The 24207-nt window shown below is 42.9% G+C and overlaps 1 protein-coding gene across 2 annotated transcripts; it reads right to left on the bottom strand.

Moving 5' to 3' along the window:
• Positions 1-2449: 2449 nt before the first annotated feature.
• On the bottom strand, positions 2450-19541 carry LOC124038150 (cysteine sulfinic acid decarboxylase-like). Of its 2 annotated transcripts, XM_046353663.1 has the most exons (16): positions 19408-19463; positions 19017-19077; positions 15249-15349; positions 14864-15000; positions 12251-12377; positions 11940-12030; positions 11624-11846; positions 11464-11543; positions 11305-11359; positions 10920-11036; positions 10358-10422; positions 10051-10132; positions 6550-6749; positions 3137-3188; positions 2959-3048; positions 2450-2818 (listed from the first exon to the last, which is right to left on the bottom strand). In XM_046353663.1, the coding sequence occupies exons 3-16, from the start codon at positions 15331-15333 to the stop codon at positions 2645-2647; spliced, it is 1578 nt and encodes a 525-aa protein (XP_046209619.1). In that variant the 5' UTR covers positions 15334-15349; positions 19017-19077; positions 19408-19463; the 3' UTR covers positions 2450-2644. The 2 variants fall into 2 exon arrangements, with proteins under 2 accessions (XP_046209619.1, XP_046209618.1); XM_046353662.1 differs by lacking the exon at positions 19017-19077 and having other exon boundaries at positions 19408-19541.
• Positions 19542-24207: the final 4666 nt, after the last annotated feature.

Raw genomic sequence — 24207 nt, 5'->3', positions numbered from 1 at the left:
TTCTGCCGCGTTCAAAACAATTGGAAACTCAGAATTGGGAAATGTCAGACTTCAGTGAGTGCAAGACAACTGGGAACTCGAGAGAGAAAAAAAGAGCTCTCTGGGAAAAATATGTTTTAAATGGTCATCCAACTCAGAATTCCAAGTCGGGAAATCTCAGGCCTCTTTCTAGATCACCGACGTCTTGATTTTACCTTGTCCGTCCGAAAATCGGGCCTGGAATTTCTAACACACCGGCTCGCTCTTTTCCTTTAGGCCCTCAGACTGATCCATTATTTTCCTTGAGGCCCCCATTATTAACCAGATAAAAAAACTATTTAGACAGACCCACTGGGCTAGAAATGGACCAACCCATCTGGCATTCGTCCGAAATGCCATATGGCCAGTCTGTCCCTGCTCAGTTAAAATGTATGGCGGCGTTGACTCTAGGAAGTGGCCCCTTAGAACACTTTTTCATGGACTTAACCCCAGCAGTGTTTGTGCATCACACCCATGTCAGCTGTAAAGCCTCACCTCCCTTCCCGCTGTACACACTCATGTACAACTGCTCAAAAATTAACATATGCAGACAGATTTAATAAACATTCACCCTTCTCAGCTAAGGCCATCTTTAATCCAGGCACGTTGGGCCACGAAAGTTCACTTTTTATGGCTGTGCAGAGAAGACTATCACTCTCTATGAGGCCTCTAGTGGCCAAAAGCCCATATTAGCATGGGTAGTGCCATTGATGGCTTCCACCATTTTAATGCAGTCAACTGGGTGGGACTTCCAACTTCATTGGCTGATCCCTCCTCATGTCCAACTGGGTCAGAGATCGCCTCATTATGCTGCCTGTGCGCTCAAAGACACCATAGAAACTATACTTAACAAAATATAAATGCAACATGTAAAGTGTTGGTCCCATGTTTCATGAGCAGAAATAAAAGATCCCAGGAATTGTCCATACACAAAAAGCTTATTTCTCAATTATTTTACACAAATGTGTTTACATCCCTGTTAGTGAGCATTTATCCTATGTCAAGATACGCCACACCTGTCAGGTGGATGGGTTATCAAGCTGATTAAACAGCATGATCATTACACAGGTACACCTTGTGCTGGAAAAAAAGAGGCCACTAAATTGTGAAGTTTTGTCACAACACAATGCCACAGGTGTCTAGTTGAGGGAGCATGCAATTGGCATGCCGACTGCAGGAATGTCCACCAGAGCTGTTGCCAGAGAACTGAATGTTAATTTCTCTACCATAAGCCACCTCCAACGTCATTTTAGAGAATTTGACAATATGTCCAACCGGGCTCACAACTGCAGAGCACATGTAACCACGCCAGAAGAGGACCTCCACATACGGTGTCTTCACCTACAGGATTGTCTGAGACCAGCCACCCAGACAGCTGATGAAATTTTGTTTGCAAAAAAGGTGGTTTTGCACAACCAAAGAATTTCTGCACAAACTGTCAAACTTTCTCAGGGAGGCTAAACTGTGTGCTCATCATCTTCATCAGGGTCTTGACCTGACTGCAGTTAGCATCGTAACCGATGTCAGTGGGCAAATGCTCACCTTCGATGGCCACTGGCACGCTGGAGAAATGTGCTCTTCATGAATGAATCCTGGTTTCAACTGTACTGGGCAAATGGCAGACAGCTCATATGGAGGTGTGTGGGCTAGGGTTGCTAATGTCAACGTTGTGTAGAAAGTGCCCCATGGTGGCAGTGGGGTTATGATATGGGCAGGCATAAGCTCCAGACAACAATCAATGGCAATTTGAATGTACAGATAAAGTGACGAGACCCTGAGGCCCATTGTCGTGCCATTCATCCTCTGCCATCACCTCATGTTTCAGCATGATAATGCAGGGCCCCAATGACACAAGGATCTGTACACAATTCCTGGAAGCTGAAAATGTCCCGGTTGCATACTCAAGACATGTCACCCAATGAGCATGTTCGGGATGCTCTGTGTTCCATCTCCCGCCAATATCCAGCAACTTCGCACAGCCTTTTAAGAGGAGTGGGAAAACATCCCACAGGCCACAATCAACATCATGATCAACTCTATGTAAAGGAGATCGTATGCTGTCGCACTGCTAAATTGTTGCGTATATATTTTTTGTTCAGTGTATATAGGGACGCTTTCTCTATGGAGTTCTGCTGCAGCCCATGGGCTCCTCTGTCTGTCTACACCAGGTATCATTTACTTATCATAGGATAAGTAATCCTTCTCACCCCCCCCCCTTTAAAAGATTTAGATGCACTATTGTAAAGTGACTGTTCTACTGGATGTCATAAGGTGAATGCACCAATTTGTAAGTCGCTCTGGATAAGAGCGTCTGCTAAATGACTTAAATGTAAATGTAAAATTGCACTGATCAGGCTTCCGTCAGCATCTGTCATGGGCATTTCTTAGAATCTCCTACATCACGTTCTACAACCCAATAATACATCAAGTATGCCATACAATAAGTCACTGGACTAGGTTTATTACTGTCACATACCACATTTCAAACACTTTGTTTGGCATCTGTCCACAATCAGTGCCATTAGACTAGTGAAATGAGCATTAATTAGACTGATGAAAAATTGATCATATTGTTAAAAAAACGAACATATCATAGATGGAGGTGCAAGACCATATTTAGGTATAATTACAGATCATTCCCAAGCCTCTCAATCTCATTCAGACAGAATGTCATATCTTGGTGGGAGAGCTGCGGTGAGATTACAATCATGCGGAAGAAGTTGACTCGTCCACCCTGAGGCTGGTAGCCCAACATCATAGTACCCTGCTTCATCATTCGCTCCTTAATCACTGGAGCCACCTGTTGATGGAGACAAGATCACGCAAGCCTTGTATCAGCCAGACAGACAAACTAACTGGATTAAAATGTAGAATATATCATAGCAATTGAGGTAAAACAAATAAATAACTGGAATCATAGTAAGCACTTCACACACCAACCTTTGACAATCTGTCATTGTAGTCTGGACTGTTCTCCTTTCCCCTCAGACTGGGTGGTATGAACCAGAAACACACGTTCACAAACAACGGCTGTTCAACAGAAAAAAACGGAAGACACAGGTGAGATAAAATGGGAGAAGAAAATGTTTTCTATGTATTTGCTAAAACAATGACTCACCTTCCCTATAAGTTCAAAGCCCTCTCTTCTCTTCATCTCCTCCACCAGATATCTATGGTTGGACGGTCAACACACAGTTCAGTGTTCCACAACATTTGAAACATCTTTCATTGACATACAGTACCAGTCAAAAGTTTGGTCACGTACTTATGCAAGTTTCTCTTTTTCCCTACATTGTAGAATAATAAAGGCATCAACTATGAAATAACACATGAAATCATGCAGTAACCAAAAAAAGTGTTCATGGTCAAATTGCTGCAAAGAAACCACCACTAAAAGACACCAATAATAAGAAGAGACTTACTTGGGCCAAGAAACGCAAGCAATGGACACTAGACCGGTGGAAATCTATCCCTTGGTCTGAAGAGTCCAAATTTGAGATTTTTGGTACCAACTAAGAATACCGAAGAGTGAATTAAATTATTTTGAAAACAAAATTAAGGGAATGAACTGGAATGACATCTTGTCCTAAACAGATGTGGAAGCTGATCGTCAGGTTTTTCTATCCACAATCCAGACTACAATAAATTGTTTCCTAAAGAAAATCAAATCCAAACCTGGCCAAAAGAGCACTCTTCCTTGGCTAAATGGATAAATCTGGAAATTGATGAAAGAACGAGATTATGCTCTAAAAATAGCCCTAAAATCTAAATTAGAGCATGACAGACGTAGGTTTATCATGTTGAGAAATAAGGTGATGAAAGAAATCAGACCGGCCAAGGCAAACTTTATTAAAATAATTGGTGAAGCAAAGGGAAATTCTAAATTGGTCTGGGAGAATCTAAAAAAGTTAACAGGGAAAGACCATAGTAATACTGCAAAATTAATAGTTATCATAGTGAATAACAATAACAAACTAACACAGGATGCAGTCGAAATAACAATAGCCTTCAGTTCCTACTTTATTGACTGTCAGGGTACTGACACAGAACCCCTCCACTGGTTTATTGGGCTCAGTGCTAGTAAATGACGCTCAACCTGTCTATCATAAGGTTTCTGAGTCAAAGTTGAACAAGGTGATTAGCTCACTAAAGAACTCAAAAGCCAAAGATGTGTTTGGGCTGGATTCTACCTTTCTTCAAAACTACAAAGAATCACTCATTGGCCACATTACTAAAGGTCACCAACACATCTATTGGTCTGGGGGTGTTTCCAAGGGTATGGAAGTTGGCCATAATAACGGCCATCTTTAAATCGGGTGACCCTGCTGACGTGAGTAACTACAGGCCCATTAGTATACAACCTGTGGTGTTGAAGGTTGCTGAAAAGTGTGTAGCAGAACAACTGATTGCCCACCTCAACAACAACCCCTTCACATTACAGTTGACGCAGTTTTGCTTCAGAGAGAAACACTCCACAGAAACTTTCAACTGCTTTCTTCTGGAAAATGTGAAGTCCAAGATGGACAAAGGGGGCGATGTTGGGGCTTTGTTTCTGGATCTAAGGAAGGCTTTTGATACTGTTAACCATGAGATTCTCATCACAAAATTGTCCAAGTTCAACTTTTCCCCCCGATGCCTTGATGGATGAAATCATATCTTGACGGCAGAACTCAGTGTGTCAGAGAGAGCAATGAGCTGTCGCCCACTCTTAGCTATGTGCCCCAAGGGTCAATACTGAGGCCCCTCCTGTTCAGCCTGTACATTAACGATCTGCCTTCTGTCTGTACTGGGACTGAAGTTCAAATGTATGCAGATGATACAGTGATATGTGCACACAGCGATCAAACAGCAAGCTGCACAAGAACTCACTACTGTAATGGTCCAGGTTACAAAGTGGCTCAGTGACTCGTGTTTGCATCTCAATGTGAAAAAAACTGTCTGCATGTTCTTCACAAAGAGGGCAACAGATGCCACTGAGCCAGATGTCTATGTGTCAGGGGAGAAGCTCCAGCTGGTATCTGATTTTAAGTACCTTGGCATCATACTTAATTTTAAAATCCATGTGAAAAAGGTAATTCAAATAACCAATTCAACCTAGCTAATTTCCGATTTATACGTAATTGTTTGATACAGAGGTAGCAAAACTGTACTTCAAATCTTTGATTCTCCCCCACTTAACATACTGCTTGACTAGTTCGGCCCAAGCTTGCTGTACAACGTTAAAACCCATTCAGTCAAACAGGCTCTCATAGTACATGATAGGAAGCCCAATAGCCATCATCACTGTTACATTCTCAGAAAGCATGAGCTCCTGAGTTGGGAAAATCTTGTGCAATACACCGACACGTCTTCTATTCAAGATCCTAAATGGCCTGGCTCCCCCTCCACTCAGTATTTTTGTTAAACAGAAAACCCAAACATATGGAAGCAGATCCACAATGTCTGCCATGAGAGGTGACTGTATAGTTCCCTAAAGGAAAAGCACCTTTCTCTGTGAGAGCTTCCCATGTCTGGAATACACTGCCATCAGACACACATAACTGCACCACCTATCACACTTTCACGAAAAACATGAAGACTTGGCTAAAGGTCAATCAGATTTGTAAACATAATCCCTAGCTGTGTATTGCTGCTTTCCATGTTGTCTGTAGCTTGTGAGGTGTGGAAACACTGTTGCTTTTATGAATTTTGTCTTGTTGCTTTTTGTGCTATGTTGCTGTCTGTACGCTGTCTTGCTTGTCCTATGTTGCTCTGCGTGTACTAACTGCTCATTGATTGTCTGTATTGTAATTGTTTTTAATAACCTGCCCAGGGACTGCGGTTGAAAACTAGCCGCCTGGCTAAAACCGGCACTTTTACTGAAACGTTGATTAATGTGCACTGTCCCTGCAAAAATAAACTCAAACCGCTGTATCTTTGTGAGACACGGAGTAGGTAAACAGATGATCTCTACATGTGTGGGTCACACCGTGAAGCATGGAGTTAGTGGTGTGATGGTGTGGGGGTCTGTGATTTACTGTCTTGTGATTTATTTAGAATTCCAGGCACATTTAAGCATTCTGCAGCGATACGCCATCCCATCTGGTTTGCACTTAGTGGGACTATCATTTGTTGCTTTTCAACAGGACAATGACCCAACACAGCTCCAGGCTGTGTAAGAGCTATATGACCAAAGAGAGTGATTTAGTGCTGCATCAGATGACCTGGCCTCCACAATCACCCAAACTTAACCTAATTGAGATAGGTTACTTTGAAAAATCTAAAAAATTAAATATATATTTGTATATAACACTTTTTTGGTTACTTCATGACTCCATTTGTGTTATTTCATAGTTTTGATGTCTTCACCATTATTCTACAATGTAGAAAATAGTAAAAATAAAGAAAAACCCTTGAATGAGTAGGTGTCCAAATTTTTGACTACTGTAGATTCGATACATTAAAAAAAAGAGACAACTATAAGGTGTGTTAAGTAAGGAGCTTGACTAGTCAGACTTACAGCAGTAGGTTTGTGAATGTCTATGTTTGTACCTTGTATGGGTGAAAGCCCTGTCAACACGCTCTTCCAAGCCTTTTGACCCTACAGCTTTCCACATCAACCACAGCTTCAGGCAGTCAACCTTACGGCCACACTGTATCGACTTGTCCCCCGTGTCCAGACTCGTGTCATAGAACTTGTCCTGCTGGAAGAGGTACTTTGCATCCGCACTGTGGCAATGTTTCAATAGGTGCTGTGGAAAAGGGGAAGAGATCAAGAATAGCTGAGATTTAACAAAAAAAATGGCAACAGACCAACCATAACTGAAAAGACAAACAGGTATCAAATGGTCACGACAGGAAAGAAGGAGAACTATAGAAAGCATGGTCTTTAAACCTGTGGTGCCCAGGCCCCTGCCCAACCCCACGGACCTGGGGTACTGGAACATTCCAGGAATTCCTTTGATTGGCAGAGAGCAGGTTTACTGGCATGCCAGACCCCACGAAACCTGGGTACTGGTAAAGTACACCAACAACAAGGGAACAATGTAACTCAGACTCACATAGCAGTCTGTCTATGCAGGTCGCTACAACATCCTTACAATTTTTTCAATGTAATTTCCCTTTTTTTGGACACCAAATTATTGGGTTTTTTAGCTAACATTTCACTCTGTCACTTGGCACATAACATGGAGTGGAATGTTCACTAAAAACACTAGCAACCAGGCTACCAAATTCTAAATGGAATCTTCAAATGTATGACATGAAAGGATGTGATTAGCCATTTTCTTTAATATAGACCCCTCCCCCGATTACAGTTGACTACTGGAGGGAATGCTCACAAAAGTATGTGGACACCCCTTCAAATTAGTGGATCCGACCATTTCAGTAACACACGTTGCTGACGTGTATAACATTGACAAACATTGGCAGTAGAATGACCTTACTGAAGAGCCCAGTGACTTTCAACATGGCACAGTCATAGGATGCCACGTCAGGTCAAGTCAGCTTGTCAACTTTCTGCCCAGCTAAAGCTGCCCAGGTCAACTATAAGTGATGTTATTGTGAAATGGAAACATCTAGGAGGAACGACACAGCCACGAAGTGGTAGGCCACATAAGCTCGAGAACAGGGTGGCCTAGTGGTTAGAGCGTTGGACTAGTAACCAAAAGGTTGCAACTTCAAATCCCCGAGCTGACAAGGTACAAATCTGTCGTTGTGCCCCTGAATAGGCAGTTAACCCACTGTTCCTAGGCAGTCATTGAAAATAAGAATTTGTTCTTAACTGACTTGCCTAGTTAAATAAAGGTGTTGAAGCATGTAAAAAACATTATCTGGAGTGATGAATCACGCTTAACCAATCTCGGTTTGGAAGACGCCAGGAGAATGCTACTGACCCAAAAGCAGTGCCAACTGTAAAGTTTGGTGGAGGAGGAATAATGGTTCGGGCTAGGCCCCTTAGTTCCAGTGAAGGGAAATAACGGAAATAATACAATGACATTCTAGACGATTCTGTGCTTCCAACTTTGTTGTAACAGTTTGGTGTTTCCTGTTTCAGCATGACAATGCCCCCGTGCACAAAGTGAGGTCCAAACAGAAATGGTTTGTCGAAATGTGGAAGAACATGACTGGCCTGCAGAGCCCTGATCTCAACCCTATTCAACACATTTGGGATGAATTGAACGCCAACTGTGAGCCAGGCCTCATCGCCCAACATCAGTGCCTGATCTCACTAATGTTCTTGTGGCTGAATGTAAACAAGTCCCTGCAGCAATGTTCCAACATCTAGTGAAAAGCCTGACCAGAAGAGAAGAGGCTGTTATAGCAGCAACATGGGGGGGACCAACTCCATATTAATGCCCATGATTTTGAAATGAGATGTTTGACGAGCAGGTGTCCACATACCTTTGGTAATGCAGTGCACCTTTGTAATGAGTGATTTTCAAGCCGGCAACACCAATGACATACAACTTAGGGACATTTATCTTGGTAAAAAAAAAAAAATAATAGCCTTTAATCTCAGTGGTGTAATGTACTAAAGTACAAATTCTTGAAAGTAGCAATGTCGTTTTTTGGGTAATCCGTACATTTAATCTATATTTTGACAACTTTACTTCACCTTTTTTTTTACCCCTTTTCATTATATCCAAATTGGTAGTTACAATTGTCCCATCGCTGCAACACATGTACAGACTCGGGAGTGATAAAGGTCGAGAGCCATGCGTCCACTGAAACACGACCCTGCCAAGCCGCACTGCTACTTGACACACTACCCGCTTAACCCGGAAGCCAGCCGCACCAATGTTTTGGAGGTAACACCATACAACTGGCGACCAAGGAGTTGCTGGAGCGCAATGGGACAAGGACATCCCGGCCAGCCAAACCCTCCCCTAACCCGGACGACGCTGGGCCACATTGTGCACCGCCTCATGCTTAGCAGGACAGGAAAATTGTCTAATGCACACACTTATCAAGAGAACATCCCATGTCATCCCGACTGCCTCTGATCTGGTGGACTCACCAAACACATGCTTCATTTGTAAAACTGTTGGACCAAGCCCCTGGCTATCTATAAATGTTTGTAAAAAATAAATAAAAACATTGCCATCTTGTTTACTTTATATAATAAACCATTTTTTTTTTTTTGATACTATACTGGGTGACTTTCACTTAAGTAATTTCTATTAAGGCATCTTTACTTTTACGCAAGTATGACAAATGAGTACTTTTTCATCACTGATATATATATATATAGATCTTTACACACATTGTTGTCGTCACCCTACCTTCACATTTCTCACTGTCAATCGTGAATTATAATTGTGAATTATAAAGTTTTACTTGTGAAACAACCAACATCTATCTGCCAACCATTTGATCTCAATCAGTTTCATGGGACTATGCATTTAGATGTTAGTTATGTAGTTTTTCAATTATGTAGAGTGAGTGGATTTTTTAGAGTTGATGGCATTAAACTGTATCATAGCTGTGTTTTGTTTCAATCAAAATCACATTTTGCCTCGTGGCGCGCATGTGAGTTTTATTTTTTTCCATTAACGTTATACTATTTGGTTCTGTTATGTACAATAGGCCTACTATCATTATGTGATCTTGCAGACATTGATTCAGCTTTGCTTTGAATTTATTAAAACAAACACCATTCAGAGTAGCTTGTTCCATACAAGTAGAGCAGAGACTGTGCGCAAGTAGAGAATCCCGCACATGCGCAGACGTATTGAGACCATTAGACCCTGGGAATATGGATCAAGAAAAATCTGATCCGCAGCCAATATGTTCACTCCAAACTGCATGTCGACATATAAATTGTATCCAGGAGTTAATCTGACTATGGGTAAATAGAACAAAACGGATTACTTGCCCAAATATCCCTTTAAACAAGTATAAAGGACTTGAATTACATTTTATCATAGACAAACAGTTCAATACATTACAAAAAAAACATGTATGATGTGTAAATATTTGTCATTTTAAAGTTAATTTTATGGTTGCAAAGGCAAGGGACGCAAACGTGGATCTCGTGAAGGGGTGTCTTACTGTGGTGTCCTTGAGCAGAATGGCTGAACACTGCAAGCCCGTCAGCATCATCTTGTGTGGATTCCAAGTCACTGAATCGGCTCTGATCACAAACACATCATTACACTCGAGTCAAAGTCCTATGTTGAGCCATTCAGAAGGCTTGCCCAGTCATGCGAGACATCAAGACACCTAATCTATACTTTGGTACACAAGCACACACAGGCTGAATTAATTTAAAATATTTTTGACGCAGCAGCAGCAGCACATTTAGATGTTTTGTGTACAACTTAAATCCAGTAACTGTATTTTGAGCATGCAGTCCTACCTCTCAACTCCTCTCATGAGATGTTTGTGTTCCTTTGAGAAGAGAACACTCCCCCCCCAGGCTGCCTGTGCCAAACCACAAGAGAATGCCAGTCAGTACAGATGTAGGATCTTAAATTTGATTACCCCGTTGCAGAAGAACTTTTGTGCAACGCAGGAAACTTTAATTTGTAGTGTATTTGAGGTTTAAAAAGGCTGTGTTATTTCAGACTTGAAATGCATCAACCCCTTCAAAAATCCATTAATTCTAATCCAAATAATTCAAATTTCCTGTTGCTGCAAGATTATTTTCCTGCTATAGCAAACTGGCTCAAATTAAGATCCTACATCTGTATTCTTCAGGTCAAAATACATGGGAAAGATGGTCAACTGTTGAAAAGGATGTAAATTAGCCACTGTCGATCTTTTACATTCTTTTGGGAACGGGGTCTGAAGTTTTGATCAACATAATAGATGCCGTCGGGCATAATCTTGACAGAAGACTACTTTTGTGGTCTGAAAACATTGGACAAAGTTGGATTCTGGAGTGAAAGATCACTTAAATTAAAATGTAAAAAACTCACATCAACATGCATCCACAACCCCTGTCTGTCACAGATGTCAGCGATGGGCTCCAGTGGGTCAAAGGCGCCTTGTACAGTCGTTCCTGATGTGGCATGGACAAAGAATGGCACTGCCCCCTGGTAGGTGAATAGGGGTAATGAAAGATGCCCTTGCATCTCTACTTGCTGCCTTGTAGTGTGATATGTGCATTGCCGACAGACAACTAGGAATTGCAGATAAAATATGTGAAATGCTAATAGAGTACTAGGAATTCATCAGATCCTTGTGCAAGATATCACTGATTGTCTATTGGCAATTCCTACTGTTATCGGTATAAATACTGAATATCACAGCACATAAAATAGAATTTACACAGTAAATTAAAAAGGTAAACAGTAAACTTGCTTGTGATTTCGCCAGCTCAATTGTCTCACCAAGGTCTTCTGGAATCATGCAACCCCTTTAGGACAACAGAGAGCACGTGTTAAAATCTGTAAATCATGTATGCCTAAGAATGATGAGATGACTGACAAGAGTCACAAAGAAAGGTTCTGATCACTTTACCCGTCATCCACTTTGACCTTAAACACGTTCTCGGTCCCAATACCTTGAAATGCAGCCGCTTTCATCACAGAGTAGTGGCTCTGGAGGAAAGTTTGGGTATAATGAATGAATGGGAAGTTGAATAGTGTATTACTTCAACCATACTGTCCATTTTCCCCACCTGTTGAGATGTAAAGACAGCTAGTCGAGGGAGGGACCACATTCCCTTTAGTTTTACTTCTGGGAAGGCCCGGTAGCGTGCTACGTTCATGGCATACATGTTAGACATGGTACCGCCTGGGCAGAAGATGCCATCTCCCTCTGCCCACCCAACTAGAGAACGTAGCTTGGAGAGTACCTCGTCTTCCATCAGGACAAACACTGGAGCCACCTCATAGGTATACCTGTAAAAGAACAGTCCATCACAAGCATCCTCATACCAAAACCTACATACCATAAAGTATATGTGCATATAAATATATATTGCTTTCTCCTACTGGCTAGTGTTAAGAGCCTCTGTAAGGAATCGTCCTGTCAAGGCATGGTAGTCCACCCCTGCAAAGAGCTGATTGAAGAACCGCGGATGATCTGGAAAGAGATATGCGCTTTACTGTAGTGCATGCATTCAGGACCGTCCCAAGCCATCGCATTCACCAAGAATCTTAATGTAACCAAAAACCACACTTATCTCCGTCTGTCTAATGTTTCCCTGTGGGATCGGGTTAGCTCTGGTCCTGGGCGCTAGTGCGGCTAGCAGCAAACCGCCCTAACAACCTGGACAGAGCTAGGGAAGGGGAGGGCAACTTACTGGTCTTGACACTGTACTTGGCCACATCCCGTATTCTCTGCAGCAGCTGGTGTTGCGGCTCCCCATTCTCTCGCAGCTCCAGATCTAGCAGAGCAGCTAACTCCTCTGGCTCGCGCCACTCACACACCTGTGACCAGGGGTAGAACAAGCACAGGCAACCCATCAAAATACAGCACTGAGTAGTGTGTACCTCCATGTTTGATTGTGATGCACACAGGCAGGTGTGAAGAAAATGTCAGTTAACTTACAGGCAATTCCACAGTAAGTGACAAAGATTCTGTTTTTTCTCTTTAAAATACATTTTTTTAAATGATTGCAAAGAAACAACTATGCACACGGACTACTTATAACAAACGGAACAAATCATCATTCTTTTACCAAACTTTGCATCTGCACTCTTCAAGTAAATGTGTTTTTGTAAAATTCTGTGGAAACTGTTAAAAGTAGTCCTTGTGCAAAGTAGTCCTGGTTAACTTTGCAATCATTGGTTTTTGTTTGCCATGTTTTAAATTGAAAACTGAGTCTGTGTCACTTACCGTGGAATTGCGTTTATTTTTATTTAACTAGGCAAGTCAGTTAAGAACAAATTCTTAATTACAATGATGGCCTAGGAACAGTGGGTTAACTGTCTGGTTCAGGGGCAGAACGACAGATTTTTCATCTTGTCAGCTCAGGGATTCGATCTAGCAACCTTTTGGTTAGTGGCCCAAAGCTCTAATCACTAGGCTACCTCCCGATAGTGGCTACCTCCCGCTAGTGGCTACCTCCCGATAGTGGCTACCTCCCGATAGTGGCTACCTCCCGATAGTGGCTACCTCCCGATAGTGGCCCTCCCGATAGTGGCTACCTCCCGATAGTGGCTACCTCCCGATAGTGGCTACCTCCCGATAGTGGCTACCTCCCGATAGTGGCTACCTCCCGATAGTGGCTACCTCCCGATAGTGGCTACCTCCCGATAGTGGCTACCTCCCGATAGTGGCTACCTCCCGATAGTGGCTACCTCCCGATAGTGGCTACCTCCCGATAGTGGCTACCTCCCGATAGTGGCTACCTCCCGATAGTGGCTACCTCCCGATAGTGGCTACCTCCCGATAGTGGCTACCTCCCGATAGTGGCTACCTCCCGATAGTGGCTACCTCCCGATAGTGGCTACCTCCCGTGTGGCTACCTCCCGATAGTGGCTACCTCCCGATAGTGGCTACCTCCCGATAGTGGCTACCTCCCGATAGTGGCTACCTCCCGATAGTGGCTACCTCCCGATAGTGGCTACCTCCCGATAGTGGCTACCTCCCGATAGTGGCTACCTCCCGATAGTGGCTACCTCCCGATAGTGGCTACCTCCCGATAGTGGCTACCTCCCGATAGTGGCTACCTCCCGATAGTGGCTACCTCCCGATAGTGGCTACCTGCCGATAGTGGCTACCTGCCGCTAGTGGCTACCTGCCGCTAGTGGCTACCTGCCGCTAGTGGCTACCTGCCGCTACAGGTCCAGTGGTGCCTAAACAAGTTTGCTACATGACCCACCAGGACAGGTATGTTACTCAGGACTACCCAAAAGGCCTGTACAGCAAAAAAACATAATATAGTGCCTTCAAAAAGTATTCACACCCCTCAACTTTTTCCACATTTTGTTGCGTAAGCTGAAATGTCTTGACTCAATAAGTATTCAACCCCTTTGTCATGGCAAGCCTAAATAAGTTCAGGAGTAAAAATAGTTTAATGGTTGTCATATGAGAAACCTGAGGATGGATCAATAACTGAGGATGGATAATAACCTCAATAACCTGAGGATGGATAAAAAAAATATTCCAAAACATGCATCCTGTTCGCAACAAGGCACTTAAATAACACTGGGAAAGGAAAAAAAATTGGCAAAGAAATTAACTTTTTGTCCTGAATACAAAGCACTATGTTTGGGGCAAATCCAAAACACCACATCACCAAGTACCACTCTTCATATTTTCAAGCATAGTGGTGGTTGCATCATGTTATGGGTATGATTATCATTGACAAGAAGTTCAGGATAAAAAGAAACGGAACACAGGTATACGCACTGGCAAAATCCTAGAGAAAACCCTGGTTCAGTCTGCTCTCCAATATACACTGGGATCCTAATTCCCCTTTCAGCAGGACAGTAACCTAAAACACAAGGACAACTCTACTTAACAAGACATGGAATGTTCCCGAGTGCCATGGTTAGTTTTAGCAATGATCAACAATCAACTTGACAGACCTTGAAGAATTATTTTAAGAATAAAGTACAAATATTGTACAATCCAGGTTTGCAAATCTCTTAAGAGACTTACTCAAAAAGCCACCAAAGCTGCTTCACCAAATATTGAGTTAGGGGTGTGAACACTTATGCAAATTAAATATTTCTGTACTTCATTTTCAATAAATTTGCAACAACTTGTTTTCACTTTGTCATTATGGGGTATTGTGGGTAGATGGATGCTAAATAAAATATTGAATGTCATTATGAATTCAGGCTGTAACAACAAAATGTGGAATAAGTCAAAGGGTATAAACACTTTCTGAAGGCACTCTATATGGCACAATGCAGAGAACAGGCATGTTAGGCTAGAGATTAGACAGTTAACATGGATGTGAGACCTTCTCTTTGACGTCTGTGCCTTTACATAGCACCTCCTCAATGATGACTTTAAAAGCCTCGGTCAGGAAGAGCTGGCCTTCACTGTTGTCCAGGAGAGGTTCATTCATATCCTGCTGACCATACAGGGGAGAAGGTTCTGTAGGTGTCCCATCGTCCAACCAGGAAAAAGGAGAGAGGGTTGAATAGAGTTGTAGTAGTTTCATGATACTGCATTGTTGAGTCAGTAGGTAAAGTCAATCATTATAACTACCAACAAGTTCTTTGCATGTTTACAGTCTTTACACAATAGCAATTCATGGTATTGCAGATATCTAGTCATAGGCTCTAGAACCCTGGACAGTGCACCCTCCTCCCATCAGATAACACACAAACATTCCAAATCACCTTGCTCTGAAACAACACTCTGATTACTCCACCAGTCAAGAATGGAAGACCATCCCAGGTTCCAGAATCTAGGTAGGTGACTCATGACTTTAAACCACAGTCTGCAAATAAGACCAAACAGAAACAATTGAGCAAATGCATCCCTTGACATTCCATATTTCTAAGGGGTCATTTACACTACATACATTTACGGAAGCAAAACAAAAAATATATATAACCTGCATATTAGAGGTCGACCGATTAATCGGAATGGCCGATTAATTTTGGCCGATTTCAAGTTTTCATAAATCGGTAATCGGCCTTTTTGGACACGATTATGGCTGATTACATTGCACTCCACAAGGAGACTGCGTGGCTGGCAGGCTGACTACCTGTTATGCGAATGCAGTAAGGAGCCAAGATAAGTTTAATGCTAGCTAGCACCTTATCTTAGAAAAAAACTATAAATCTTAAACATAATCACTAGTTAACTACACATGGTTGATGATTTTACTAGTTTATCTAGCTTGTCCTGCGTTGCATATAAATTATCAGGCACCGATTATCATTGAATCACAACCTACTTCGCTAAACAGGTGAATTAACAAGGGCATTCGCAAAAAAAAGCACTGCCGTTGCGCCAATGTGTACCTAATCATAATCATCAATGCCTTTCTTAAAATCAATACACACGTGTATATTTTTAAACCCTCATATTTAGTTAATATTACCTGCCAACATGAATTTTTTAAACCAGGGAAATTGTGTCACTTCTCTTGCGTTCTGTGCAAGCAGAGTCAAGGTATATGCAGTAGCTTTTTTGGTCCTCCAATAATCGGTATCGGAGTTGAAAAATCATAATCCTCGACCTCTACTGCATATACACATAATTGTAGAGTAAAGATGCAAATCTCGTGCGTCCCCTTACCTAGTAGGTAGTGTGCGAGACAGCCCCTAGACTTGCTCCCATCCAAGCAGTAACATGCATAATTGGGCACATTCCTCTATGTTGGACTCATGCCAGATCTCACAATGCCTGGATAGGTATTTGAAGTATCATCATATGTAAGAGCAATCTGTCAGTTGATGACATAGCACACAACCATTGGTGGATGCTTGCAACATCTGAGCAGGGGAACGCGATCAGAGTCTCCTCAAGCCAAATGCTCCTACAGTAATTGGTTGTGTTGCCCTGCTCAGACCTTGCATGCATCAGCCAATGGTAGAGTGCCACGTCCTAATCCAGGCACTTGTCATCTCCAGTCTGGATTACTGCAACTCGCTGTTGGCTGGGCTCCCTGCCTGTGCCATTAAACCCCTTCAACTCATCCAGAACGCCGCAGCCCGTCTGGTGTTCAACCTTCCCAAGTTCTCTCACGTCACCCCGCTCCTCCGTTCTCTCCACTGGCTTCCAGTTGAAGCTCGCATCCGCTACAAGACCATGGTGCTTGCCTACGGAGCTGTGAGGGGAACGGCACCTCAGTACCTCCAGGCTCTGATCAGGCCCTACACCCAAACAAGGGCACTGCGTTCATCCACCTCTGGCCTGCTCGCCTCCCTACCACTGAGGAAGTACAGCTCCCGCTCAGCCCAGTCAAAACTGTTCGCTGCCCTGGCCCCCCAATGGTGGAACAAACTCCCTCACGACGCCAGGACAGCGGAGTCAATCACCACCTTCCGGAGACACCTGAAACCCCACCTCTTTAAGGAATACCTAGGATAGGTTAAGTAATCCCTCTCACCCCACCCCCCCTAAGTTTTAGATGCACTATTGTTAAGTGACTGTCCCACTGGATGTCATAAGGTGAATGCACCAATTTGTAAGTCGCTCTGGATAAGAGCGTCTGCTAAATGACTTAAATGTAAATGTAAACGTCATCGACTGACAGATTGCTATAACATACGATGTGCTTAGCTGATACTTAAAATACCTATCCAGAGGTTGTAAGATCTGGCATACACCCAAAATCTTAATAGCAGATCAATCGTTTTAAAACAGCTGAAAAATACTGAATAAAAATAAACACAACATGTAAAGTGTTGGTTCCATGAGCTGAAATAAAAGCTCAAAGAAATGTTCAAGATGCACAAAAAGCTTCTCTCTCAAATGTTGGGCACAAATTTATTTACATCCCTGTTAGTGGGCATTTCTCCTTTGCCAAGATAATCCATCCACCTGACAGGTGTGGCATATCAAGAAGTTGATTAAACAGCATGATCATTACACAGGTGCACCTTCTCCTGGGTACAATAAAAGGCCACTCTAAAATGTGTAGTTTTGTTGCACAACAATGCCACAGATGTCTCAAGTTGAGGGAGAGTGCAATTGGCAAGCTGACTGCAGGAATGTCTAAAAATAGTTTTGAAAGGTCATCAAACAGGGAATTCCTTGTCGTGGAAACTGAGGCAAATTTCTAGAGATCAGACTTCATGATTTGACCTCGTTTTAAATCAGAATTCCCAGTTGTATTGAAAGCACCATATATCCAGAAATACTGTAAATAATGAAGAGATGGTCTTGCAGACCGATTTAACTGGAATGGACCCTGTAGCTTCGCCCCCTCCCCTCTGGTATATCTCTTTCGCCTGTGTGACTCGGACTGTGAAATCTGACACCACTTGAAGCTGGGATGTTTCGCCTACCATTTCAGTCGCTCTTCCAACTGTCCAACTATTGGCTAAACGCGATGGTCACATTCCCCTGCTCAGACATTGCACGCATCAACCAATGGTTGTGTGCTATGTCATTAACAGTGTCATCGACTGATAAAGTGCCATAACATATTATGTGATTAGCTGATACTTAAATACCTATCCATGTGTTGTAAGATCTGGCATGCAACAACAACGCCTGGTCAGAGGAACACACCCTAGGTCACAGCCACTAACAATGCACATGCCTGCAATCCTTAGATCCTAGCAAAGCAGGATGGATTTGTCGATCTAGCACATTCAGAGATCGATTTATAGCAAACTTTATCAAAGTGATCAAAAAAGAATATATATAGATATTTTTACAAATAACACTTTTGGTTATTCATAGTCGGACAATATTAATATGAGCTGAAAGGTCAGTTCCTAATATGTTCAGGAAGCCAAGCTAAATCCCTGTCTGATTTTCAGAAGAGCGGGGCATAAGTTGATCAAGAGAGACCTTTAGAAAATATGCAAATGTTCTAAGACAAAACATACAAATATGTATTTTACAGTTATAAGCAAGGTAAAATCTTAAGTGATTTTAGTGAATAATTTGATTGTACTATATTTTGAAAACATACAAGTCACTTCAAGCCTTATATGTTTTGTTGAATAGGAAATACATAATTAAGATTTAATATTTTCATATTTGTACAGTGTACTTGAGCTTGTGTCCTCAAATGTGACTAAGGTTATACCTTCGCAATTTATAAAAATTAAGAAGAATAAAATACCAGAACAGTATTAGAGTATGGAGCATTAATAGTTATTGTTTATCGCCCTCATGATAAATAATCACCTTTGGGATTACATAGATTAGCCTACATTTTATTTACGCTAAAATTCTAACGTAAAATCAATTTCGTAAAGGTTCAGCTGCTAGCTAACGTTAACATTAAGCTAACTAGCTAATCATAAACAGCACGTGTTTCAAGTTAGAAAAAAAAATAACGAAAAAGAAAAAAAAAAATCACCTTTATGATAAAAGTATTGCATGCATCATCGAATTTGCAGACTAATGTGAAATGACCTACTATTGATAATGTGATGAGTAGGTTGGATAGTCATAAATTAGGCTAATAATATACTCACGTTCACAAAAGACAATTCTGATTTTCGTCTTTCTTTGCACACATCCAGAGCCCAACCCCAGCTAGAGGGACATTTTTAAGGATGGTCATTTTTAAGAGGACCCGAGAAAAACGTGCCCTTTTATAAACAAAATTCATGCAATTCTACAACTAATTACTTTTCATGACTAAATAGTCTTTCAGACTATAACAATTACACAATAAGAAACTCTACTGACAAACTGAGATCAATAAAAACGACCTTGTATTGAATTGCAAACATCTAATCAATGCCTTTGAAAAGGGGAGACATATTGTAGGCTATGACGTCCATCTAGATTAATTTATTGTCCTACAAAAAAACTTTCCAGGACCCTGGACTCCTACTATAAAGATAGAATATACACACTCACCGAAAATATGGCTGATGCTCTCCACAACAATGTCAAAACTTTAGTTTTTCTGGATCAAAATGGGGTTTAGGTGGTGGGCGTGGCCAAGTGCTTGGTCACTGGTGCTGTTTCCGACCGAACATTTTCGAGACCCGCCTGTTGGCCCCAGTCACACAATGTAGCTGTTTTAAAGCTAATTTCCTGCAATTCTACACATTTTTCCATGTGGTGGAGATGAAATGTTGCAGTTTTAAAACAAATGTGCTGCAATTTTACACATTTGGCCATGGTTTATGCTATCTGAGCGATTCAAGCATTATAACAAAATCAATGGGGCCCCCATGCAATGACAAAAATTCTTCTGAATGCAGTTTTGAATTTTTTTGATTCTCCTTTACTGTCTAGCTTTTACTTAGGTCATTGTTAATTCTCAAAGAGGATCTTATTGAAAAATGTACTGGTCCATTATCTTTTCTACATAGTTTATATCTGGTTTTAGTCATTTAAGTTTAATCTGAAAACGTTTTGCACACAATTTTTGTTTTTACTGTTTTTATTCATTTGATTTATTTTGCCTTTATTTAACCAGGTAGGCTAGTTAAGAACAAGTTCTAATTTACAACTGCGACCTGGCCAAGATAAAGCAAAGCAGTGTGACACAAACAACAACACAGAGTTACACATGGAATAAACAAAACATACAGTCAATAACACAATATCAAAAAAAGCCTATATACAGTGTGTGCAAATGAGGTAAGATAAGGGAGGTAATAAGGCAATAAATAGGCCACAGTGGCAAAATAATTACAATTTATCAATTAAACACTGGAGTGATAGAGACTGCTTTTGATACCATCGATCACCACGTTCTTTTGGAGAGATTGGAAACCTAAATTGTTCTACACGGACAAGTTCTGGCCTGGTTTAGATCTTATCTGTCGGAAAGATATCAGTTTGTCTCGGTGAATGGTTTGTCCCCTGACAAATCAACTGTAAATTTCGGTGTTCCTCAAGGTTCCGTTTTAGGACCACTATATATTTTACCTCTTGGGGATGTTATTCGAAAACATAATATTAACTTTCACTGCTATGCGGATGACACACAGCTGTACATTTCAATGAAACATGGTGAAGCCCCAAAATTGCCCTTGCTAGAAGCATGTATTTCAGACATAAGGAAGTGGATGGCTGCAAACTTTCTACTTTTAAACTCGGACAAAACAGAAATGCTTGTTCTAGGTCCCAAGAAACAAAGAGATCTTCTGTTGAATCTGACAATTAATCTTAATGGTTGTACAGTCGTCTCAAATAAAACTGTGAAGGACCTCGGCATTACTCTGGACCATGATCTCTCTTTTGAAGAACATATCAAGACCATTTCAAGGACAGCTTTTTTCCATCTACGTAACATTGCAAAAATCAGAAACTTTCTGTCCAAAAATGATGCAGAAAAATTAATCCATGCTTTTGTCACTTCTAGGTTAGACTACTGCAATGCTCTACTTTCCGGCTACCCGCATAAAGCACCAAATAAACTTCAGTTAGTGCTAAATACAGCTGCTAGAATCCTGACTAGAATCAAAACATTTGATCAAATTACTCCAGTGCTAGCCTCTCTACACTGGCTTCCTGTCAAAGCAAGGGCTGATTTCACGTACGTTCCGACGGTGACAGGCGATGAGAAAAATACGCGCAAGGGTGGACCCCATCGTCAGTATCGGAGCGCTGGGACAGAATGGCTCCCACGCCCACCCCCGACGCGTCAACCAATAGAGACAGAGGCGGTTGGTGATTCTCCGTTCCCTCTCCTTAGTCGAAATGCGAATACCCCCCAGCTGCATGGGCTCAACACCTGAGTCAGTGGGGAAAGATGGTAGTGTCGGAGAGAGGGGAGACACAGTTAACGCGAGCTCTCTTCTATGAGCTCGGTGACGAAGATCTACCCGTCGTTCAATGCGAATAGCGAGTTCAATCAAAGAATCCACGCTGGATGGAACCTCCCGAGAGAGAATCTCATCCTTAACCTTAGCGTGGAGTCCCTCCAGAAAACGAGCGAGCAACGCCTGCTCGTTCCAGTTACTGGAGGCAGCAAGAGTGCGAAACTCTATAGAGTAATCCGTTATGGATCGATTACCTTGACATAGGGAAGACAGGGACCAGGAAGCTTCTTTCCCAAAAACTGAACGATCAAAAACTCTTATCATCTCCTCTTTAAAGTTCAGATAATTGTTAGTACACTCAGCGCTTGCCTCCCAGATAGCTGTGCCCCACTGCCGAGCCCGACCAGTAAGGAGTGATATGACGTAGGCAATCCGAGCTCTCTCTCTTGAGTATGTGTTGGGTTGGAGAGAGAACACTATATCACACTGGGTGAGAAAGGAGCGGCACTCAGTGGGCTGCCCAGAATAACATGGTGGGTTATTAACCCTAGGTTCCGGAGGCTCGGAAGACCCGGAAGTAGCTGGTGGCACGAGACGAAGACTCTGATACTGTCCTGAGAGGTCGGAGACCTGAGCGGCCAGGGTCTCAACGGCATGCCGAGCAGCAGACAATTCCTGCTCGTGTCTGCCGAGCATCGCTCCCTGGAACTCGAGAGTAGAGTAGAGAGAATCCATAGTCGCTGGGTCCATTCTTGGTCGGATCCTTCTGTTATGCAGGTGAATGAGGACCCAAAAGCGACTTGGCGAAAACAGAGTCTTTATTCCAGTAAAGGAAATAGGCAATACTCCTAGACAAATCGGAGCAGAAAACAAAGCATAAAAAACTAATTCCACTCGTAGTGACGAGGACAGACTGGAGACTCGACCATAAACTGTAGGTTGCCTCGGGAAGGCACCGACCGTAGCAGACTCAGACACCTGCTCACACGCAGCATCTGAGGGAAACAAGACACGACAGGGCGAGACAAAGACACAGCACGGTGAACAATATACAAGGATCCGACAGGACAGAAACGGAAGACAAGGGGAGAAATAGGGACTCTAATCAGAGGGCAAGATACGGAACAGGTGTGAAAAGATTAGATGATTGAGTAGGAGAATGAGGAACAGCTGGGAGCAGGAACGGAACGATAGAGAGAGGAGAGAGAGGGAGGGAGAGAGAGAGGGATAGAAAAAGGGAACGAACCTAATAAGACCAGCAGGGGGAAACGAACAGAAGGGAAAGCATAATGACAAGACAATATAAGACAAAACATGACAGTACCCCCCCACTCACCGAGCGCCTCCTGGCGCTCTCGAGGAGGAACACTGGCGGCAACGGAGGAAATCATAGATCACAAACGGTCCATGTCCATGCTTTCCCTTCTGTTCGTTTCCCCCTGCTGGTCTTATTAGGTTCGTTCCCTTTTTCTATCCCTCTCTCTCTCCCTCCCTCTCTCTCCTCTCTCTATCGTTCCGTTCCTGCTCCCAGCTGTTCCTCATTCTCCTACTCAATCATCTAATCTTTTCACACCTGTTCCGTATCTTGCCCTCTGATTAGAGTCCCTATTTCTCCCCTTGTCTTCCGTTTCTGTCCTGTCGGATCCTTGTATATTGTTCACCGTGCTGTGTCTTTGTCTCGCCCTGTCGTGTCTTGTTTCCCTCAGATGCTGCGTGTGAGCAGGTGTCTGAGTCTGCTACGGTCGGTGCCTTCCCGAGGCAACCTACAGTTTATGGTCGAGTCTCCAGTCTGTCCTCGTCACTACGAGTGGAATTAGTTTTTTATGCTTTGTTTTCTGCTCCGATTTGTCTAGGAGTATTGCCTATTTCCTTTACTGGAATAAAGACTCTGTTTTCGCCAAGTCGCTTTTGGGTCCTCATTCACCTGCATAACAGAAGGATCCGACCAAGAATGGACCCAGCGACTATGGATTCTCTCTACTCTACTCTCGAGTTCCAGGGAGCGATGCTCGGCAGACACGAGCAGGAATTGTCTGCTGCTCGGCATGCCGTTGAGACCCTGGCCGCTCAGGTCTCCGACCTCTCAGGACAGTATCAGAGTCTTCGTCTCGTGCCACCAGCTACTTCCGGGTCTTCCGAGCCTCCGGAACCTAGGGTTAATAACCCACCATGTTATTCTGGGCAGCCCACTGAGTGCCGCTCCTTTCTCACCCAGTGTGATATAGTGTTCTCTCTCCAACCCAACACATACTCAAGAGAGAGAGCTCGGATTGCCTACGTCATATCACTCCTTACTGGTCGGGCTCGGCAGTGGGGCACAGCTATCTGGGAGGCAAGCGCTGAGTGTACTAACAATTATCTGAACTTTAAAGAGGAGATGATAAGAGTTTTTGATCGTTCAGTTTTTGGGAAAGAAGCTTCCTGGTCCCTGTCTTCCCTATGTCAAGGTAATCGATCCATAACGGATTACTCTATAGAGTTTCGCACTCTTGCTGCCTCCAGTAACTGGAACGAGCAGGCGTTGCTCGCTCGTTTTCTGGAGGGACTCCACGCTAAGGTTAAGGATGAGATTCTCTCTCGGGAGGTTCCATCCAGCGTGGATTCTTTGATTGAACTCGCTATTCGCATTGAACGACGGGTAGATCTTCGTCACCGAGCTCATAGAAGAGAGCTCGCGTTAACTGTGTCTCCCCTCTCTCCGACACTACCATCTTTCCCCACTGACTCAGGTGTTGAGCCCATGCAGCTGGGGGTATTCGCATTTCGACTAAGGAGAGGGAACGGAGAATCACCAACCGCCTCTGTCTCTATTGCGGTTCCGCTGGTCATTTTGTCATTTCATGTCCAGTTAAAGGCCAGAGCTCATCAGTAAGCGGAGGGCGACTGATAAGCGCTATTAGACGGTCCTCTCCGTCAAGTACCTGTACTACCTTACCGGTCC

Source organism: Oncorhynchus gorbuscha, linkage group LG06 (assembly GCF_021184085.1).
Source record: "Oncorhynchus gorbuscha isolate QuinsamMale2020 ecotype Even-year linkage group LG06, OgorEven_v1.0, whole genome shotgun sequence".
NCBI lineage: Eukaryota > Metazoa > Chordata > Actinopteri > Salmoniformes > Salmonidae > Oncorhynchus > Oncorhynchus gorbuscha.
Note: the sequence above shows the minus strand (reverse complement) of the source record. Positions and strands in the feature narration are given on the sequence as shown.